Source organism: Oratosquilla oratoria, chromosome 22 (assembly GCF_046742065.1).
Source record: "Oratosquilla oratoria isolate Oo_2021 chromosome 22, ASM4674206v1, whole genome shotgun sequence".
NCBI lineage: Eukaryota > Metazoa > Arthropoda > Malacostraca > Stomatopoda > Squillidae > Oratosquilla > Oratosquilla oratoria.
Window position 1 is genome coordinate 28,836,149 of NC_134798.1, and position 22,458 is coordinate 28,858,606.

Here is a 22,458-nt window from a genome sequence, read left to right on the forward strand (position 1 = left end):
ATATGAATAATCATCTAGCATCAATATTGTGTTTAGAAATCACTTATGTCCATAAAAGGAAAGAAAACATCAAAGTGGTTATTGGCAATTTTTTTTTTTTTCTTTTTTCGTAATAATATCCCCCTTGACTCCACAGTGGTGTGAAGCACTACATGATAATGTTAGATTACCAGTTTCAATTAAGTTTCCATGGCTCCCATGCCATTTACCTGTTGTGGGTTTTCTGCAAGAGAGTCCTGGGGCAACGGATTGACTGACTGAAATGAAGTTGCCACATCATAGTGATGAGGGGATATCTAATCTATATAGGCATGGTTATAGTTGTGCAAGACACTGATTGTAATGACACACTTCAAGAATAAATTTCAGTCAAAAAAAGATTAATTCCTGTTCCAATTCCTGCAAAGTAAATGTTGTTGTTTGTTTTATATAGTCAGAGATGACCATGACTTTATTTCTTTTCTTATAAGTTGTGACTGTGGGTATATAGGTGACTGATGAGGCCAATTTAAATTCAGACTGGTCACAAATGTCATGGAATCTGAAAAAAAAAAATTAAATCAATCAATCCATTACCCCAAGTCTCTCTTGCAGAAGACCCACAGCTCTTAGGTAACTGACAACAGCCATTGGACTGGCCTATAAGTCACTCAAGGACACTGTGTTGAAATTTGGGTAAGGCTTGAGTCAGCTGGTGTAGGATGAGTGTTCAGTGTCTTCTGTGAGATGTGGTTATATCTGTATTGTATTTCCCTAGTCTATATATTTCTTCTATTTCTTTCCCTGTTTCTGGTTCATCTTGAACTACTTCTAATATCTTATTTACCTTTTCCTTTTCCTCTTGTATTCTTGTAGTCTTATTGGATTATACTTCTCTTCCATCCCTAATATAATTATACATTTCTTTTTATCTGCTAAGTCTCTTACTATATTCTCCTTCTCTCTCATCACATTAATAACTGTGTCCTTAGTTTCTTTCATCTGCTGTTCCACTATACCTCTGAATTAAATTTTATTGTTCTCTTGTACTTTTTTCCAACCACTTACCTCTTTTGCTATGGACTCTTTATTCTCTTTATTATTCCTCTTTAATTCCTCATTCTCATCCTTTACTTCTCCTGTCTTTTCAATTCTTCTATATATTTAGTTAGGTTTTGATTCTCCTTTAGTTCTTTCAGTTTATCAACTCTTTGGGTAACTAGTGTTAATTGGTTAAATCTAACCTCCCATGTTTTGTTCATTTATTGTAGTTTCTCCTCTAGATTTACTAGTTGGGGGGAGGTCACCTCCTCCCTCATTAAATCTATAAAAACAGTTATCTTCTCTTTCCATTGATCTACTATTATCTATATTTCTGCTTTTGACACTTCTGCTTCCTTGTTCTTCCTCGTCTGTGTGCTCCACACCTCTCTTGTTTACACCTTTTCTAGCATCCGGGGTCCCGTTCATCCCCTTCGTCATTTCCTTCCATTTTCCTCAGTAATCCCTCCTTTTTCTTCACCTTCCTCCTACACCATGAGCTTTCCCCCTTCCCTATTAATACAACAAAGATACTCCCTCATTGAGATGGAAGAAACTTGAAGTTTTCTTGGAGTTCCAAACTTCGTTGTCACTTCAACCGACCTGTGTGTGTGTGTACAAAAATGACTTAAAAATGTAACCCCCCACTCTCTTTTGTGCAGTTCTTACTAACTTTGACAATACTGCAGTCATAGTCAAAATAAAGGAAATTTGAAGCTACAATAAATAGGTTAATGGGTTGTTCAATTTTTTTCTTTTCTCTATTAGGCTCATTTTTTAACAAGTATACTTAAAGACTTGTGTAAAATATAAATATAAAGTGATGGAAGACAGAGAAAAATCCTGATGAGGTGTTAACCATAAATACATATAGCAAAGGCTTTTTCCCCCTTACAAGGGGGGTAGCCAAAAAACAAAGGCAAAAAATCCACTCTCACCCATTCCATCCCCACATACAAAAATATGTTCGAAGACACAAGGATAACACTAAATAAGATCATGGAAGATGGAGGACGAATAATTATAATGGGTGACTTTAATTGTAAAGAAATCTGCTGGGAAGACATGACAGTAAAGGGTGGAGACGACCTATGGGGAAATGTACTACTTGATATGATTATAGAACATACAATGACACAATGGATACAAGAGAATACTAGGTATAGAAATGAGGAAGAACCATCAAGACAGGACCTAATAATCACATCAGAACCCAAAATATTGGACAAGATTGACTATAAGACACCAATAAGTAAAAGTGACCACATATTGGTTGAACAGGAACTAAATGAGGAAAAATACATGAAAAAAACGAACAATATAGAAAGGGAAGATGGATGTATGAAAAAACAAATTTTGATAAAGAGAATTCTTTCAAAAAGTAGACTGGGAAAGAATACACAAGGAGGAAACAACAGTAGAAGATAAATGGAATATTCTGACAAAAATTTATAAAGGAGTGGAAAAGTATGTTCCAAGACAAAAGCAAGAAAAAGAATATGTAAAATGTTGGTGCAACAAAAGATGTAGGGAGTTAAAAGACAAATGGGATAAAGCTTGGATAAAGTGGAAAAAAAGACAAAAGACATGAAAAATGGAAAACATACTAGTTATAGAAATCAATATGTACAAGTGTGCAGAGAAGAAAAGAGAAAATACGAAAAAGATGTCATAGAAAAATGTACAGATCAACCAAAACTATTTTACAGATTTGTAAACAACAAACTGAAAAACAAACAAGAATTAGAGAAACTATGGCAAGGAGTTATATACACAGAGGAAATAGAAATGGCAGAAATTATGAACAAGCATTTTAAATCAGTGTTTACAAGGGAGAACATACAACCTAGAGATATCGAGTGGGAGGAGAAAGTCCCCCCCTATGAAAGAGATAGAAGTATCAAGGAATGAAATAATGAATCACTTGAATAATCTCGATGTCAGAAAATCGCATGGACCGGATGAAATGGCAAACTGGATTTTGAGAGAATGCAACTACATAGTCTAATAAACAGTTCCTTGAAAGAAGGAAAAGTTCCAGAAGATTGGAAAAGAGCAAATATAGTACCTATATATAAAGGGGGAAACAAGGAAGACCCCACTAATGATAGACTGGTCTCTCTTACAAGTACGATAGCTAAAATTTGTGAAAGAATTATCAAAATTAGATGGGTAAGGCATTTGGAAAAAAACAACGTACTAAATCCAAGGCAATTTGGATTAGGCAAGGACGATCATGCGTCACAAACTTAATGTGTTTCTATTCAAGGCTAATAGATGTAATACAAGAAAGAGATGGATGGGCTGATTGTGCATTTCTAGACCTGAAAAAAGCTTTTGATAAGGTGCCACATAAAAACTTGCTATAGAAATTAGAAACTTCAGGAGGAATACAGGGCAAACTGCAGAAGTGGATGGAAGACTTCTTGCATGAAAGAAAAATGAGAGGGGTGATAAGAGACAAACACTCTAATTGGGATGAAATGATAAGTGGGAGTTCCACAAGGAACAGTTCTGGCCCCAATAATGTTTGCTATATATATCAATGATATGGATAAAGGAATTGAAAGTTATATGAGCTTCTTTGCAGATGATGCAAAATTGTTGAAAAAGGTGAACACTGAAGAAGATTATGAGTCGCTACAGAGTGACCTCAATAAAGTATGGGAATGGAGCAGGAAGTGGGAGATGGAATTAAATATTAAGAAGTGTAGTATAATGGAATTTGGATGAAGAAAAAAAAAAAAATAATAAATCAATAAATAAATAAATAATAATAATAATAGTGGGATCATATAGATTGGGAGAAGAAATTTAAAAAGTAGAAAATGAGAAGGACCTTGTGGCATTTACATACCTGGACAAAGAAATGGTGAAGAAAATACTAGTCACTTTGATAAGACCAAGATTGGAATATGCAGCGACGACGTGGTCACCACGTACAAAAAAAAATGTATAACAAAATTTGAAAGAATACAAAGAGGAATTACGAAATTGGCACCAACACTCTCAGAACTATTATATGAGGAGAGACTAGCAAAACTTGAGCTACAGACATTGGAACAAAGAAGAGAGAGAGAGGAGACTTGATAACTATTTATAGAATCATGAAAGGCATAGAAACTATTGATAGAGAGGATCTAATAAAATGGGATAGTAGAAATACAAGATGACACGGAAAGAAAATCAAGAAAGACAGTTATAGAAGAGACCTGAAAAAGAACAGCTTTCCCCACAAAGTAATAGACATTTGGAACAAGTTAGATGAGAAAGTGGTGTGTGAAAATACAATACACGAATTTAAAAACAGTCTAGATAAAACGAGATATGAAGACGGACACCATGAGCATAGCTCCCCTTCTCATAAAATACAACTAGGTAAATACACACACACACACACACGTACACCAATTCACAGCGAAGATTGGAGCTCCGAAGAAGAAGGGAAATTTTTGTGGATCTCAACGAGGAAGTACCTTTTTGTAGCTATAGGGATGGGGAAAGCTCGTGGTGTAGTGGGAAGGTGATGTAAAAGGAGAAGGGCAGGGATTACTGAGGGAAATGGAAGGAAATGAGGAGGGAAGCACACGGGCGCCACCTGACGGAAAAAAGAATGTCAACAAGAGATCCTCAGCAGACGTGGGAGAAGTGAAAAATTTCAGTAAAATCATTAAGTTTAGAAATATAAATAAGAACAAAATGGAAAGTGATGACAATAATTTCAATGGATTTAATGAAGGGGGGGATGCCAACCTCCCCCAATTAGCAAGGCTAGAGGAAAGACTAGAAAAATGGCTCAACACTGGGAAAGTAGGCTAGGTCAACTCACACAGACTGCACAGCGAGTTGATAAATTGGAACAATTAAAGAAGGAAAACCAAAACCTAACTTAAGAAGTAGAAGAATTGAAAAAAAAAAAAACAGTAAAAGGAAGTAAAAGATGAGAATGAGGAATTAAAGAGGAATAATAGAGAGAATAAAGAGTTCATAGCAAAAGAAGCACACGGTTGGAAGAAAGTCCAAGAGAACAATAAAATTGCATTTAACGACATAGTGACACTGCAGATGAAAGAACAAACTGAAAATACAGTTATTAAAGTAATGAGGGAGAAGGAGAATATAGTAAGAGACTTAGCAGATAAAAAAATTATAATTATATTAGGAATGGAAGAGAAGTATAACTTAAACAGGACTACGGGAATTAAGGAGGAAAAAGAAAAAGTAAACAATATATTAGAATTAGTTCAGGAAGATGAACCTGAAATGGGGAAACAAATTGAAGAAATGTATAGAATAGGGAAATATAGTACAGATAAGACCAGACCAATTAAGATTAAATTCAGGTCACAAATGACAGAGAATATCTTAGCAAAAACAGGGAAACTAACAGACAGTGAACAATAGAAAAAGGTATGGATAAAAAGAGAAATGAATAACGAGGAAAGAGAGGAGGAAAAAAACGAAAAGACATGAAGCTAAGGAAAAAACGAGAACAGAACAGAGTCAGAAAAAGAGGAATTCTATTGGAGAGTAGTGAATATGAAAGTGAGGAAATGGGTCATAACAGAGAAAAAAAAGGGAAACAGAAAATACAATGGAAGTAGCAGAAAATTTAGAGTGTCTTACACAAATATAGATGGATTAATAACAGGCTTGAATGAAATGAATGATTATCTGAAGGAAAAAGAACCAGACATAATGGAAGTTGTAGAGACAAAATCAAAAGGTCCACTACCACCCAACAGTGTAGGACATGATGCATATAATTATTGGATTAGAAACAGAGAGACAAAACAAGGGGGTGGAGTTATGTTCCTGACTAAGAAGGATATAAGCGTGAGGAATATCACATATGGAAAGAATACAGTAGAGATGATTATGATGGAAGTGGAAGACAGAGATAGGAAGAGCAGAAAGTTTGTAATAAATTATGTGCCTCCAAAAATGGCCTTGTGGGAAGAGAGAGAACATAAAAGTATGTTAGAAGACACAAGGATAACATTAAATAAGATAATGAAAGATGGAGGAAGAATAGCTTTAATGGGCGACTTTAATTGCAAAGAAGTCTGCTGGGAAGAGATGACAGTAAAGGGTGGAGACGACTCATGGGGAAATGTTTTACTTGAGATGATTATTGACCATACAATGACGCAATGGATTCAAGAGAACACTAAGTAGAGAAATGAAGAACCATCGAGACTGGACCTAATAATCACATCAGAACCTGAAATAGTGGAAAAGGTTGAATATAAGACACCAATGAGTAAAAGTGACCACATATTGATTGAACTGGAACTAAATGAGGAAAAATACATGAAAAGAAATGAACAATATAGAAAAGGAAGAATGATGTATGAAAAAACAAATTTTGATAAAATAAGAGAATTCTTTCAAAAAGAAAGCTGGGAAAGAATATACAAAGAAGAAACAAGTGGAAGAGAAATGGAATATTTTGACAAAAATTTATAAAAAAGGAGTGGAAAAATATGTCCCAAGACAAAAACAAGAAAAAGAATATGTAAAGTGCTGGTACAACAAAAGTTGTAGAGAGTTAAAAGACAAAAGAGATAAAGCCTGGACCACATTGAAGAAAGAAAAAAGACCTGAAAAATGGAAAATATATACTTGTTATAGAAATGAATATGTACAAGTGTGCAGAGAGAAAGAGAAAATATGAAAAAGATGTCATTGAAAAATGTAAAGATCAACCAAAACTATTTTACAGATTTGTAAACAAACTGAAAAACAAACAAGATTTAGAGAAATTAAGACAAGGAGGAGTTGAATACACAGAGGAAATAGAAATGTCAAAAATTATGAACAAGCATTTTAAATCAGTGTTTACAAGGGAGAACATATAACACTTGAGTAATCTTGATGTCAGAAAATCACATGGACCAGATGAAATAGCAAATTGGATTTTGAAAGAATGCAGCAATGAACTAGCAGACAAAATACATAGCATAATAAACAGTTCCTCGAAAGAAGGAAAAGTTCCAAAACATTGGAGAAAAAAAAGAAGTAAATATAGTACCTATATATAAAGGGGGAAATAAAGAAAACCCTACCAACTGTAGACCAGTCTCTCTAACAAGTACAATAGCAAAAATTTGTGAAAGAATTGTCAAAAATAGATGGGTAAAGTATTTGGAAAAAAAAAAACAATGTGCTAAATCCAAGGTAATTTGGATTCAGACAAGGACAATCATGCATCACCAATTTAATATGTTTCTATTCAAGGTTAATAGATATAATACAAGAAAGAGATGGATGGTCCGATTGTGCATTTCTAGACATAAAAAAAGCTTTTGATAAGGTGCCACATAAGAAGTTGCTTAACCCCTTCCATACGGTGCCGCACACGTAGGCGTCATGAGGAGCAAGTGGATTCGCGACGCTGCCATATCGGCGTCTTGATTATATTTATTGTAGTCGCCCCTGTGTTTTTACATTCTCCCTAATCTGCTCTTAATCCCATCCTCTGTGTTTTTCAAAATTCACGGGTGAAAGAGAGAACGATCGATATAAGCATTGACTATATTTTATGATGCGAGTATTATTACGACACGTCGTACGGCTGGCATTGGCTGCTGCCCGCGAGATTTAAGTCCCGTAGTGAAGTGGTTAAGAAATTAGAAACTGAAGGAGGAATACAGGGCAAACTGCTTAAATGGATGGAAGACTTTTTGCAAGAAAGAAAAATGAGAGTAGTGATAAGAGACACTCAAATTGGGATGAAGTAATAAGTGGTGTTCCACAAGGAACAGTTCTGGCCCCAATGTTTGCTATATATATAAATGATATGGATGAAGAAATTGAAAGTTATATGAGCTTCTTTGCAGATGATGTAAAACTATTAAAAAAAGTAAACACGGAAGAAGATTGGGAGTCACTACAGAGTGATCTCAATAAAGTATGGGAATGGAGTAGGAAGTGGGAGATGGAGTTCAATACTAAAGTGTAGTATAATGGAATTTGGAAAAAGCAAAAAAAGAATAATAGGATCATATAAATTGGGAGAAGAAGGAATAAATAAAGTTGAAAATGAGAAGGACCTGGGAGTCATTATTTTGAATATGTCACCTGAGAAACATATAAATAAGATTTTTGGAGAAACTTATAATTTAATAAGAACAATCAAAGTGGTATTTACATACCTGGGTGAAGAAATGGTGAAGAAAATACTAATCACTTTGATAAGACCAAGATTGGAATATGCAGCAATGATGTGGTCACCACGTACAAAAAAATGTATAATAAAACTTGAAAGAATTCAAAGAGCAATTACAAAATTGGCACCAACACTCAAAACTATCATATGAAGAGAGACTAGCAAAACTTGAGCTACAGACACTAGAGCAAAGAAGAGAGAGAGGAGATTTGATAACTATTTATAGAATCATGAAAGGCATAGAAACTATTGATAGAGAGGATCTAATAAAATGGGATGATAGAAATACAAGAGGACACGGAAAGAAAATCAAGAAAGACAGCTATAGAAGAGATATGAAAAAGAACAGCTTTCCTCACAGAGTAATAGACATTTGGAAGAAGTTAGATGAGAAAGTGGTGTGTGCAAAAACAATACATGAATTTAAAAATAGTTTAGATAAAATGAGATATGAAGACGGGACACCACGAGCATAGCTCCCCTTCCCGTAAAATACAACTAGGTAAATACACACACACGCATATATATATATATATATATTTAGTAACAATTGAATTGGGCCTCACAAACTAGCAGGTTTGCAAAGTAAACCTGCAATGTAGGGGATTGTACTATATGATCTCCAAAAAAAGTATGCGGTAATGATTGTACTATATGATCTCTAAAATTTATGCGGTAATGATTTAGGGAATATTTAAACAAATAAATATAAGACGGAATGCAAAATGTAATTGCGATGTATAGTAGAACTCTTTACAACATATACTCTACTTAATTCTATGATAAAAAACTAGAACTCTAAAATTAGACAAGTTACAGTTCTGCAAAATATTAATCATTAATATTTGAAATATAAGGAACAGGATCTATAAGTTTCTTTTAATTTCATGAGGCAGTCCTATGCAGGTTTACAAGCATCTAGGTTAACTCAAATTCATTGAATATATATAGAGTAGATACAGGACAGGAATATGCTCATAATCCCACTTCAGCACATTCATTTGTACAAATACAGTATTGCATAGGGTTATGTACATACAAACCTATATAAGCAAACTTCATATTATTGCAGAACATATATACATATGCACAGTATATTAAATATTGCAAAGCTAAGAATTACTTAACCCCTTCCATACGGTGCCGCACACGTAGGCGTCATGGGGAGCGAGTGTATTCGCGAGGCTGCCATATCGGCGTCTTGATTATATATATTGTAGTCGCCCCTCCATAATGACATTCTTTCTAATTCTTTTGTAATCGCATTTTCTATGGTTATCAGAATTCACGGGTGAAGAGAGAACGATCAATATAAGCGGTGACTATATTTTATGATGCGAGTATTATTACGACACGTCGTACGGCTGGCATTGGCTGCTGCCACCGAGATCTAAGTCCATGACGCCTACGTGTGCGGCACCGTATGGAAGGGGTTAATAGGAAATCATCAAAATCCAAAATGGGGCTGAATAACTGGCCATAAAAGGGTTTCTGAAGGCTTTCACAAACAAATGAAGAGCAGCCTTTCAATTTATCAGGGGAATGAAGGGGGGGGGGTCACCATTGCCAAATTACTGGGTCATGAGCACAACTGAAGGAGGCAGCTAAGGTGTCACTTGGAATCACTTCAAAGGTGAACTGGAAGACAAGGTGCTAGGCAAAACCAAGCTAAGCATCAGGTTGGTGGCATGCAACTTGCTGTTACAGATGTTGGATCAGCTCATTAATTTTGCAAAATATCACTAGCCTCATCAATATGCTTCAACTTCTGGTAGCTATGTTATGGGTAAAAGAAGCAACAAGTCAAACCATCCTTCACTCTGGTCAACCCACCACCTTGTAAGAGATGCTTGACAACAGACTCACTTAATTCATAAGCCAGAGACACTTCAAGACTGTCAACCTCATGGCAAGAGCCCTCTTCTGAACACCTCCTCAAATCAGCTGGTGGCCCTGATGACTCAGTGGTGTCCCTCGAATCAGCTGTTATGGAACCAGTGGAACATTTTCAGCCAGATGCTGCTGCAGTGGGTGGTAAGGGTGTGGTGGAGGAACACTAGTAAGTGTAGTAGCCACTATTGTATACAAGTTGATACATATAATTCATTAAAGTTAAGGTTCATACAATAATATACAGCCGAGTGCAATGAAAACACTTAAGAAATGGAAACTGTGTTGATAAAGTTTTAGTATAATATTTACCCACTTCAGTTACACAATCACTGCCTGTGTCAACATCGTCATCTAATACTTTGACTTTGCCTTTGTTGTTACCCCCTTCTGTCAATTTTGCTCATGTCCTTCTACCACAATATACTCATGAACAGTAATTTTCAAATATCTGCAGAACTTTTCATTATCTAAGCTGGCTACATATGAATATACTGTGTGTGTCATACTATGAGTTTTGAAAAATACATGACTATCACTGGGAAGCCACAATAAAAAGACATCAGATTCCATGTTCTACTACTGTTCTCTTACTATGATTGAGGTCTGCAAGATGGGCAAAAAATGATCAACAATGAAAAAAGTTACCTGTATATACATATTTATTCTAAAATATACCATCTCTCCCAAACTCCTAGAATTGAGAGAACAACAAAATCAGCATATCATGACATAACATTCTGCACACCTTCATTACATTCATAAATTGCATAGGAAACTATACATATCCTTTTCTCTGATAACTACTCACTATAAACTACCATAAAAAAATCATGCCAAATGAAACCATCACTTAAAACATCATACATAAACTATAGGATAGCAGATTGGTCAGAATAAACAAGAAAGAGAACTTCTACAATTTTAACTTGGAAAACTTCCATTCATAGAGCTACAGAGATTTGACACAACACTAAAGGCATGTAACAGATACATACCCAAGAGTTATCGACAGCAATACCCATTTCACAGAATGGTTTCTTTAGTAATAATAATACTTCTTCCCCCTGAAGGGAGGTAGCCAAGTCAGAGGCACATATCCACTCCTAACCACCACCCTTGTTTCACTCCCATCTTAGCTCCTCATGGTTATCCCTATCTCCTGCCCACTGCTCAGAAGCAATGCAGTAAGACACAGTACATCCATAGCAAGGCCACTTCCCTTACACGGTGATCCCCCCCTCTCCGTCCCCTCATGCAGAAATTAGAGAAGACAGGGAGAAATCCCTTCAGGCTACATAAAAATATCATCCACACACAACCACTCCCCCACTTTCCTGCATCCCTGCCCTCTCCCACCCTTGCTTGACAGACATAGGAAAGAGAGAAGATGGAGAGGAAATCCTTTCGTACTGCATCAAGATATCATAATTATTGTTTATAACATTAATGATAATAAAGTAAATAATAATGATAATAAAGTAAATAATAATAGTAACAACAATAATATTAAAAAAAGAATATTGATTATTGTCTTCTGTTTCAATGACTGGAAACCTAAAGTGGCTGGCAATGGTCCCTGAGCCCCCTCATAGATCTTTCTGGGAAGAAACAGTGGAATGTTGTCTGTATAGTATTAGTGTAAGACTATTTCTGTGTCACCAGCTTGTAATACAAAGAGGAGGGGAGAAGTCAGCCCTCCTTATGTTGCGGAAATGCATTCATAGTTGATAAGGAGATCTTAAGCATTATAAAAAATAAAGTCACTGCTGTATTGCTCGTTCTCTCTTTCACCCATGAATTTTGATAACCATAGAAAATATGATGAAGCCAGTTTACAGAGTATGGTGGTCACACAGGTGCAACTACAATAAATATAATCAAGATGCCGACATCGGCATCCTCACGTACCCACTTGCTCCTCATGACGCCTACGTAGGTGTCACCGTATGGAAGGGGTTAACCCTTCAGGGATCAATCCATCAATCCATTGGCCTGGCTCTCTCCTGTGGGAGATCCATGGCACCCAAATAACTGGCTGTTACTCAATACCACTAGTGGGTCATTATCTTAGTGACTTTGTGGCATACCTACAGACCAGTTATGCAGCATTCTTCTATGGTTTGAGACTAATCTCAATGCAAAAAATAATGTTGATAATTTTTAATTTCTTCTATCCCTCTTTATGGCTCCCCTCCCTAAATCTCTCCTTTCCTACCCCTATGATTCTACCTCTTCAGTGTGATATTGTCTTCAATGACAGAAGTGTACGGTAGGTTGTTGATAATATATATATATATATATATATATATATATATATATATATATATATATATATATATATATATATAAGATAAATAAAAATAAGTGAATGAAAAAAATAATAATAATATTAATAAAATCAATAATGATATGATGAACAAATAAAAAACATATACTACAAATTGGAAAACAACAATTAAATGTGGAGTACAATAAAAGAAAGAAAAAATATCCCCCCCTCCCCTATCCATAATGCAGTTGAAGCAACAGAAGCACACCTAGACTTAACGCACTTAAGTCAATCGCTGGAACAACATTTGGACAAAACAAAGAAACTAATACAACAATATACAAACAATGCATACACTCAGTGATGAATTATGCGAGTCCTGCATGGGCTCCTAATCTCAGTGAGACACACCACAACACCCTTCAAATCATACAAAATAAAGCCCTAAAAACAATTACAGGCTGCACAAATAGAACACCTACAGACCATTTACACCATGAAACAAAAGTCCTCAAAGTCAAGGACCACCTCGACATGAGAGGCACACAAACACTTGCCGCAGCCACCACAAACACATCACACCCGCTACACTACATAGAAGAACACCCACACACACCAAGAAACATTAAAACAACACCCAAAGACCTGTATCACACACAGATACTCTCTTCTCTTCCTCCACAACCACCAAATACCAGCCTCCGGAAACATATTCATAATCATATCACTCACCACTCAATTAACACACTGAAAGACAACACACTGCTGCATGCCAAACCCCCTGATATCCACCCTTCTGTATCCTCTCTCCCACGAAAGGACAGAGTCCACCTGGCCAGACTGCGGTGCGGCCACCACCCAGCACTTCTAAGCTACCAGAAGAGGCTGGATGACCGCATTGTGAACAGCTGCTCAGGATATAACACTTCACCCATACAATACAACACATAATGGAAGACTGCATTATACACAATCATGCACGCAAACAACACAACATACACTCTATAAAGGATTTGTGGGAAAACCCAGTTTTGGCTGTGGCATTCCTTGGGGAGACGGGACTGCTCGGACAGACAGTCTAGGGAACGACAACAACAACAACAGAAGGAAAAACTCCCATTACACACACACACACACACACACACATTAATAGAGTTTGAACTAAAAGAACAAAACGATGTGAGAAGGAATGAAAAACATAGAGAAGGAAGGTTAATGTACAACAAAATGGATTTTGTAAAACTTAATTTTTTTCAAAACGCAACCTGGGATAAATTTTCCAAAGAAGAAACAAAGATGGAAGATAAATGGAACATATTTAAAGAAAAGTACAAGGAAGAAATTGAAAAATATGTACCAAAGAAGAAGCAAAAAGAGATTAATATAAAGTGTTGGTATAACAAAAGGTGCAGTGAGGCTAACGACAAAAAAACATCCAAATGGCAAACATATATAAAACTTAGGAACGAATATGTGAATATACGCAGGGAAGAAAAAAGAAACTATCAAAAAGATATTACAGACTGACCTCTCATTAACGGACACCGCATTACCGGATATCAGATGCAACGGAGAAAATCCGCTGGTCCAGTCTGACAGTCTAAATTTCGCGGATAGGGGAATGCGTCCGTTAGTTCGGCGTTTGTCTGCTGAATGGCTGATGGCGTGCACTTTGTTTTGTTTACTAGTTAACAAGATAGTGATCGGTGTGGACGTTTATTAGCTGTGTTTGTGGTGTTTTCAGTGTTTTTTGTGCTGTTGTTTAGTGCTGTGCAATCACTATTATGCCACCCAAAGCTAAAGCAAAGCGTGTTAATCTAAATATTAAGAAGAAATTAGAGCTAATTAAGAAGTTGGAGTCGGGTGTGTCTGTGGCCAGAGTGTGTGAGGAGTTTAGAGTTAAAAAACAGAGTGATATTCGTAAAGTGAAGGATAAGTTAAAGCAATATGCCACTCATTTTGATGTCTGTGCTAGTAAGGACAAGAAAGGTGTTGTTGTTGTTGTTGTCGTTCCCTAGACTGTCTGTCCGAGCAGTCCCGTCTCCCCAAGGAATGCCACAGCCGAAACTGGGTTTTCCCACAAATCCTTTATAGAGTGTATGTTGTGTTGTTTGTGTGCATGACTGTGTATAATGCAGTCTTCCATTATGTGTTGTATGGTATGGGGTGAAGTGTTACATCCTGGGTAGCTGTTCACAATGCGGTCATCCAGCCTCTTCTGGTAGGTTAGAAGTGCTGGGTGGTGGCCGCACCACAGTCTGGCCAGGTGGACTCTGTCCTTTCGTGGGAGAGAGGATTCAGAAGGGTGGATATCAGGGGGTCTGGCATGCAGCAATGTGTTGTCTTTCAGTGTGTTAACCACTTCCATACGGTGATGCCTACGTAGGCGTCATGAGGAGCAAGTGGGTACGCGATGATGCCGACGTCGGCGTCTTGATTATATTTATTGTAGTCGTACCTACATAACCTCCATTCTCTCTAAACTGGCTTCATCATATTTTCTATGGTTATCAAAATTCATGGGTGAAAGAGAACGAACGATTGAGCACTGACTTTATTTTTTATAATGCGATTATTATGACGCAACATCGCACGTCGGGCAGCTAATGCTGCCAGACGTGCGATGTGCCCCGGAGTGAAGAGGTTAATGGAGCGGTGAGTGATATGATTATGAATATGTTTCCAGAGGCTGGTATTTAGTGGTTGTGGAGGAAGAGAAAGAGTATCTGTGTGTGATACAGGTCTTTGGGTCCTGGAGCCACAGCGTCTACGTCGTGGGACCACCCCCAACCCCAAGAGTTGGGGGGCCAAACGGCTGCAACCAGCCCTGGCCACCAGCTCTACGCAGGTGGCACCGATCCCCAAGAGGAGCTACGACTGCCTTGGGGAGTACCACAATCCTTTTTTTCTCAACAAGAAAGGTGTTGAACATGCTCATAAGCATATGAATATTCCTTGTAGTAAGCACCTTGATGATGCGGTGTATAAATGGTATGCTCAGCAACGTTCGGTAAAGATGAAAGTACGTTGTGTTGAGATCGCTGAAGGTGTTCTCACTGGCAACGAGCAGGAGGGAGCGAGTGGGAGTGAGGAGGAAGAGGAGGTAGTGGCAGTTAAACCCAAGATGTTGGAGGTGCGCCAGGCTATTGACACGCTCATAACTTACGTTGATCTCTCTGCTAACGGTGACATTCAGGCTTAGTATGAACATTTGTGCACTTTAAGAGAATTATTGATTCGTGAACAGTATCAGAAAGGGAAACAATTAAAATTGGACTCCTTTTTCAAGCGGAAAACCACTCCTGAACCAGACTTTTAAGGTTTTGAATCAGTCACCACAGCCAGGCACCTCGCGCTCACTGCCAACACATCCTGGCAGTGCTAGACCTGTAGTGGAGTATAGCAGCTCCTCTGACTCAGAGTAGTTGCTACTTTGAGTCCCACTATATGATCACGGCAAAAAGAAGACTCATCTCTCCCCACATAAGGTAAATAAAAATTACAATAGTACAGTATCATTAGTATTAGTACATACTAATTACATTATTACAGGTATTTTGGTATCAATATGTATGTACATATACTATGATTTTATAGAACTTAACAGGTGATCTCCCCCCAATACACACACACACAAAAACCACTCCAAACCAACGGATTATTTGCATCAACGGACACCGTTACCCCCCTTTTAGTCCGTTCATGAGAGGTCAATCTGTATAGACAAATGCAAGGATCAGATGTGTAAATGATAAATTAAAAGACAAACACGAAATAGTGAAACTGCGTGAAGGAGATAAAGAATATATAGATGACATAGAAATGGCTGAAGTTATGATCAGACATTTCAGGTCTGTACTTACAATTAAGAGCTCACAAATTTGGGAAGATGGACAACAAGAAAAATTCCCCAAAATGAAAGAAATAAAGGTAACACAGACAGAAATATGAGACCAAATAAAAATCCTAGATGTTAGAAAATCACATGGACTGGATGGAATTGCAAATTGGATATTTAAAGAGTGTATAGATGAACTACTGGACAAATTACACAAGATAATAGATTTCTCACTCAAAGAAGGAAAGGTACCACAAGATTGGAAAAATGCAAACATTGTACCAATATATAAAAGAGGAAACAAAGAAAATCCTACAAACTTCAGACCAGTATCCCTTACACAGTAGCAAAAATATGCGAAAAGGTTAACAGGAACAAATGGATCAAACACTTGGAAGAGAATAAAATACTAAACCCTACACAATTTGGCTTTAGAAGTGGAAGATTGTGTACCACAAACTTAATATGTTTTTACTCAAGATTAATAGAAATAATACAGGAAAGAGATGGCTGGGCAGATTGTGCTTTCTTGGACTTGCAGAAGGCCTTTGACAAAGTACCACATAAAAAGCTAATAGGAAAAATTGAAATAATAGGAGGAATACACGGTAAGCTACTGGAATGGATGAAAGATTTCTTGAGTGGGAGAAAAATGAGTGGTACTTAAGACAAGAACTCAAACTGGGAAGATAAGTGGCATCCCACAGGGCTCTGTATTGGCTCCTTTAATGTTCGCCATATACATAAATAATATGGATGAGGGAGTGAAGTGTTACATGAACTTCTTTGCTGATGATGCTAAACTACTTAAGAGAGTAAGCACAGAAGAAGACTGCAGATCACTACAAGAAGACCTAGACAAAATTTGGAAATGGAGTTAGAAGTGTGAAGTGAACTTTAACATTAAGAAATGCAGTACAATGGAATTTGGAAAAAGCAAAAATAGAATATTGGGTCAATATAAAATTGGTACCAAAGTCAAAAAAGTCGACTCAGAAAGGGACCTAGGAGTAATTATCTCAAGTTGGAGAGACTTTTAACTTATTAAGATCAATGAAAGTGGCCTTCGACTGCATGGATGAAGAAATGGTAAAGAAAATATTAATTACACTAATAAGACCTAAATTGAAGTATGCTGCGACACTATGGGTACCTAGTACAAAAAAATGAATAAATAAACAAATAAATAAATTAGAAAGAATTCAAAGAGCAGCAACAAAAATGGCACCTACACTCTCAAATTTGACATACGAACAAAGATTGGATAAATTACATCTATCAACACTGGAACAGAGAAGAGAAAGGTGATTTGCTATTTACAGAATTATGAAAGGGATGGAAGTTCTTGATAGAGGTGTGACTTATTAAAATGGGACATAAGAGTAACAAGAGGACACAAGGCAAAGCTAAAGAAGGACAGTTACAGAAGATTTGAAAAAGTATAGCTTCCCACAGTGATTGATGTCTGGAACAAACTAAATGGGGAAACAGTGAGTGCCAAAACTATACAAGATTTTAAGAACATAGCTCTCATCCCATAAAATACAACTAGGTAAATACACACACACACACATAAAAAACCATACAGATGGCCTAGACAAAATAAGCTTCCATTTAACATAACTGGGCTCAAGAGCAATAAAAACCATGACAGACATCTTCAACTACTGCAAAGTGCAAACACACACAAATCCAAAAAATCTATAGAAAAGTACACATAATTCCCATCGCAAAACAAAACAAATAACACAAAATACTGTCATCCTACTACAGACCAATCTCCCTCCTATCCACCATATCCCAACTAATGGAAAGACTGATCTCAAAAGTTATCATAATATAACTGCCCACCTATCCAAATCAGCATGCAAAAGAGGGCCATTCCACCAGCACACTACTCCTAGCTCTCTTAACCTCTTTGATATGATAACACCTATGTAGGCATCATGAGGTGTGAGTGGGTATACGAGAATGCTGGTGTCGGTGTCTTGATTATATTTATTTTGTAGTTGTAGCTGAGTGACCACCAAATTCCGTGAGCCGGTTTGATTACGTTTTCTGTGTTTATTATTACTCAGTGAAAGAGAATGAGTAGTAGGGCAGTGACTTTATATTTCATAATGTGGATAGTGTGATGCATTGTACATTAGGCATCCGATGCTGTGTGCAAGAATATGACTTGTACTGAAGAGGTTAATCCAACACTTGCCAACTGCCCCTTGTGAGGATGTTAGGGCCCACGACATAAACTCACTTTGGGAATTGGCCCGGGGCACAAAACCACCAATTCCTGAAGTGGGTTTATGTCCTGGGCCCAAATGTCTGCACAAGTGGCAGTTGGTGAGTGTTGGATTAAGAGATCTAGGTGTAATAAACATTACTCATAATCACTACATAGCAGAACACCTACACATGCCAAGAAACCTCAAAACAACACCCAAGTACCTATATCACACACAAATACTTTCTTTTTTTTCCTCCACAACCACCAGCCTTCAGATGCATACCCATAATCACATCACTCACTGATCCATCAACAAACTGAAAGACAATACACTGCTGCATGCCAGACCCCCTGATATCCTTCCTTCTGAATCCTCTCTCCCCAGAAAGGACAGAGTTTACCTGGCCAGACTGTGATGCAGCTACCACCCAGCCCTTCTAAACTACCAGAAGAGGCTGGATGACCACATTGTGAACAAATGCCCCGGATGTAACATTTCACCCCATAAAACACATTATGTAAAATTACATTGGTCACAATCATGCACGCTGATAACACTATCTCTCTATATGGGATTTGTGGGTAAAAGTGCACACCTACACAATATAGCAATAGAAAATGAAATAATAATTTTTCAAATTATAATACATCAATGTAATATATGTTATTCTTGGCAGAAATCAATAAAAGAAAAAGTTGCTAAAAGCTATAAATGAACAAATGTAGCCACTCTATTTCAGTAGAGGCTGAGGCCAAAGAAGTTAAAAAGCAATAAATTTGTCTAATCTAACCTAACCTGCATTTAGTAATGTGGTACCTGTAATTCTAGAAATTATCAGGGCCATCATCTCCAACCTCTTGAATCTATCAAAAGATGGCATCTTAACCACTTCCCTCCGGGCCAAAATCTCGCGGGCACCATTAGCTGCCAGACGTACGATGTTGCGTCATAATACTCGCATCATAAAAAATAGTCACCGCTTATATCGATCGTTCTCTCTTTCACCCGTGAATTTTGATAACCATAGAAAATGTGATGAAGCCAGTTTAGAGAGTATGTCAGTTATGCAGGGACAACTACAATAAATATAATCAAGACGCCGATATGGCAGCCTCGCGTATCCACTTGCTCCTCATGCCGCCTACGTAGGCGGCACCGTATAGAAGAGGTTAAGGAGTTGAAGCAACTTCATTCCTTTTTATATAGGTTTTAGCAACATTTTCTGAAATTGATTTCCGCCAAGAAAAATATTTATTACATTGATGTATTATGATATACAAAATTAATATCTAATCTTCTAATGCTATACTGCATAGGTGTACATTTCTAAAAAATACTGATTTGTGGGAAAATTTCGTTCCGTCTATGGTGTTCCTTAGGGAGATGGGACTGTTTGGCCAGTCTAGGGAATGATGACAACAACAACAACACTAGCATATGACTCAAACATCTATGAGCTTCCACCTACACCTCAAAGCATATCCACATAAAAACACTTACACAATTAGATCATGAAACAAACACTCACAGGCTAACCCCCAAACTCCATACTCCACCTTATTTCTCCAGACATCAGCTCAACTAAGAAATCCCTCCCACATCAAGCAAGGCCCACACTGATGTGACTGTTTAGGCTACCACATAGCAGTGAAACAGTACTAACATGGTCATGTGGTTTGGCCACATGAACAAACTGCCCCAGATAGAATCACCAAACAGAAGGCATTAACAATTCATTCTACACTGGCCTACTTTAGCCTTACTAAAACCACACTATATCTCTTCCTTGAGTAATTTGAGCCAATCTGGTGGCTACTGCCAGTTACCTGAGAGCAATAGGTCTCCTGCAAGAAAGACCTAGGACAACAGACTGATAGATTGACTATTCCTACAGAATACAGATTGGTATTATCTATATTCTGCCACTCTTGCTTAAATCCAACACCTGTGATTAACCATATGGCCTTGCCCAATATCATCTAATTTTGTGTAGGTTCCTAGTGTTAAGTTACATTTCAAGATTACTCTTAACCCCTATGATACTAATGGGGTCACACAGCTGAGTAATACAGTATGGTACACACCAGAATAAATAAAGGGATAAATTTCATTCAATGGTGGGATGAATCAATGGTGGTCATGAGGCAAAAAATATATAAATCCATAGTAGTTCCAATAAAATATTTTATGCACACATGCCATGAAACTATTTCAATGTACACCATCCACCTGTGCAAGATGAAATAAAAGTTTCAATACTGTTCTGTTCAAGTGAAAAAATTCCATGCAAACACATAAGTTGGTTTGACACAATTCTGCCTAAAAGTTGACATGTCTACATATATACACATGAAGAACAAGTGACAGGTACATGCATGAGGTGGTCCTATATGATTGATATCTGAAAGCAGCATCTTCCTGTTGCTCATCTTCAAAACCTGTCAATATCCTCAACTCCCCGTAGAAGTACAATCCCCAAGGTGCTGACACTTAAGTCTCTTGACCAGACCTAAGATCACTCGTAACTTAAATTGTATTTCTTTCACCTTTTCAGTTACATGAAAAGTCCCACACTATATCAATAGACATCAATCCATGGCTTCTTTCCAGGGAGATCTATAGGAGAAACTGATCCTGATGATCATTGGCATTGCTACCTGCCCTGTGAGGCTCTAGGTTTCCTGTCAGCCGTAACTGAGACAACAATTAGCATTACAGTGCACCCAATTGATGGACATAGTTTTTCTACCTAGAATGAATTTCTAGTTTATAATATTGCAGTACAGTACTGGCCAGAATTGACTGACTGAAGCCATAATAATGGAACATACAATATTAATATACATGTTACCAACGTCCACATTCTTATGTAACCAAAATATAAATACCTTCTGAGGAACACTTATGCAGAAGTATTTCATTTTCATTTTTTCACGTGATGTACGGTATGGTATAATGGTTCATATTCAATCATGAATTTTATCAATTCATCATTTATGATCATAGTATTTATTTGCTAATTATATTAGACGTGCATTACTTTCAATTAATGTGTGCACATGCTAAAACTATTTCGTCAGCACAGTGTTGCTTTAGAAACATAGTTTCCGTAATATGAGAATTCTTTGTATAAATACAAATAAAACAGGGGTCTTGAAATGAATTCCTAAATGTCCCAATTTAGACACTTCCAGATGGGTGTGCGTTACTATTACACACCTTGATTTCCCATAAAAACCTCAAACAAGTTAACACCTTCTTTGTCTTTACCCACCACAACAGAAATATAAATAACTGTTTATTGCTACCCTTATCTTAAGTAAAATAAACATCATAATAATATTAACATACCCTGAGGTTGAAATTTCCCTCCTTCTGGTGACGCCATGTTTGTTTACAAAGTGAAACTTATCGACAAAAAAAAATAACTATAACTTCACAAAGAAATAGTTATTGAGACAGTATTACTCATTTCAATAATTATTGTGTTATGAAAAAGTACCTTTAAAACATATATTTAATGCAGTATATGGAGAAACATTTTGAAACATTATACATGTCAATGAAGAAAACGAAAAAGAGGGAATGACTTTAAATATCTAACAATGCACGCCTATATTCAAATTTTATTTTTTTCGTTCTGATATGTATATGCCATGTGCAGTACGCACTGAATCTATTGGTTCACTATGTTCCTCATATGTATGATTCCATTACATAATCTTCCATTTGAAATGACGAGCTATGTGTACAGAAATAGAACTGGAAAACTACACAATATAATTATAGAACAGATAGAAAAAATAGGAGCCACAGTGGGACCATTGTATCTAAGAGATGACATTACCCCAAATACAAAGTCAATCCTTAGCTACACAGATGAGCAAGTGCAACTACAGGCACTCCACATACAAAAGCTAAATGTGGCAGTAATAAACTGCTACCGACCCCCAGCTTGCTCCTGTGGTAAGTGTTGTTACGGGAATGGCATTGTTTACCTTGAGCTACGGCAATTTCTCGAAAGCTTGTTTAATTTTCGAAT

General features: G+C 37.0%; 1 protein-coding gene across 1 annotated transcript in view; it reads right to left on the bottom strand.

Annotated features, from left to right (window-relative positions):
• Positions 1-21,804, bottom strand: part of LOC143037455 (protein lin-52 homolog) — a 44,354-nt gene extending 22,550 nt beyond the window's left edge. The window contains exons 1-2 of the mRNA XM_076205701.1: positions 21,768-21,804; positions 10,058-10,174 (exon numbers count right to left, since the gene is read on the bottom strand). Coding sequence (XP_076061816.1) covers positions 10,058-10,174; positions 21,768-21,804 — 154 coding nt within the window. The remainder of the gene's footprint in view (positions 1-10,057; positions 10,175-21,767) is intronic.
• Between the last annotated feature and the right edge of the window lie 654 nt (positions 21,805-22,458).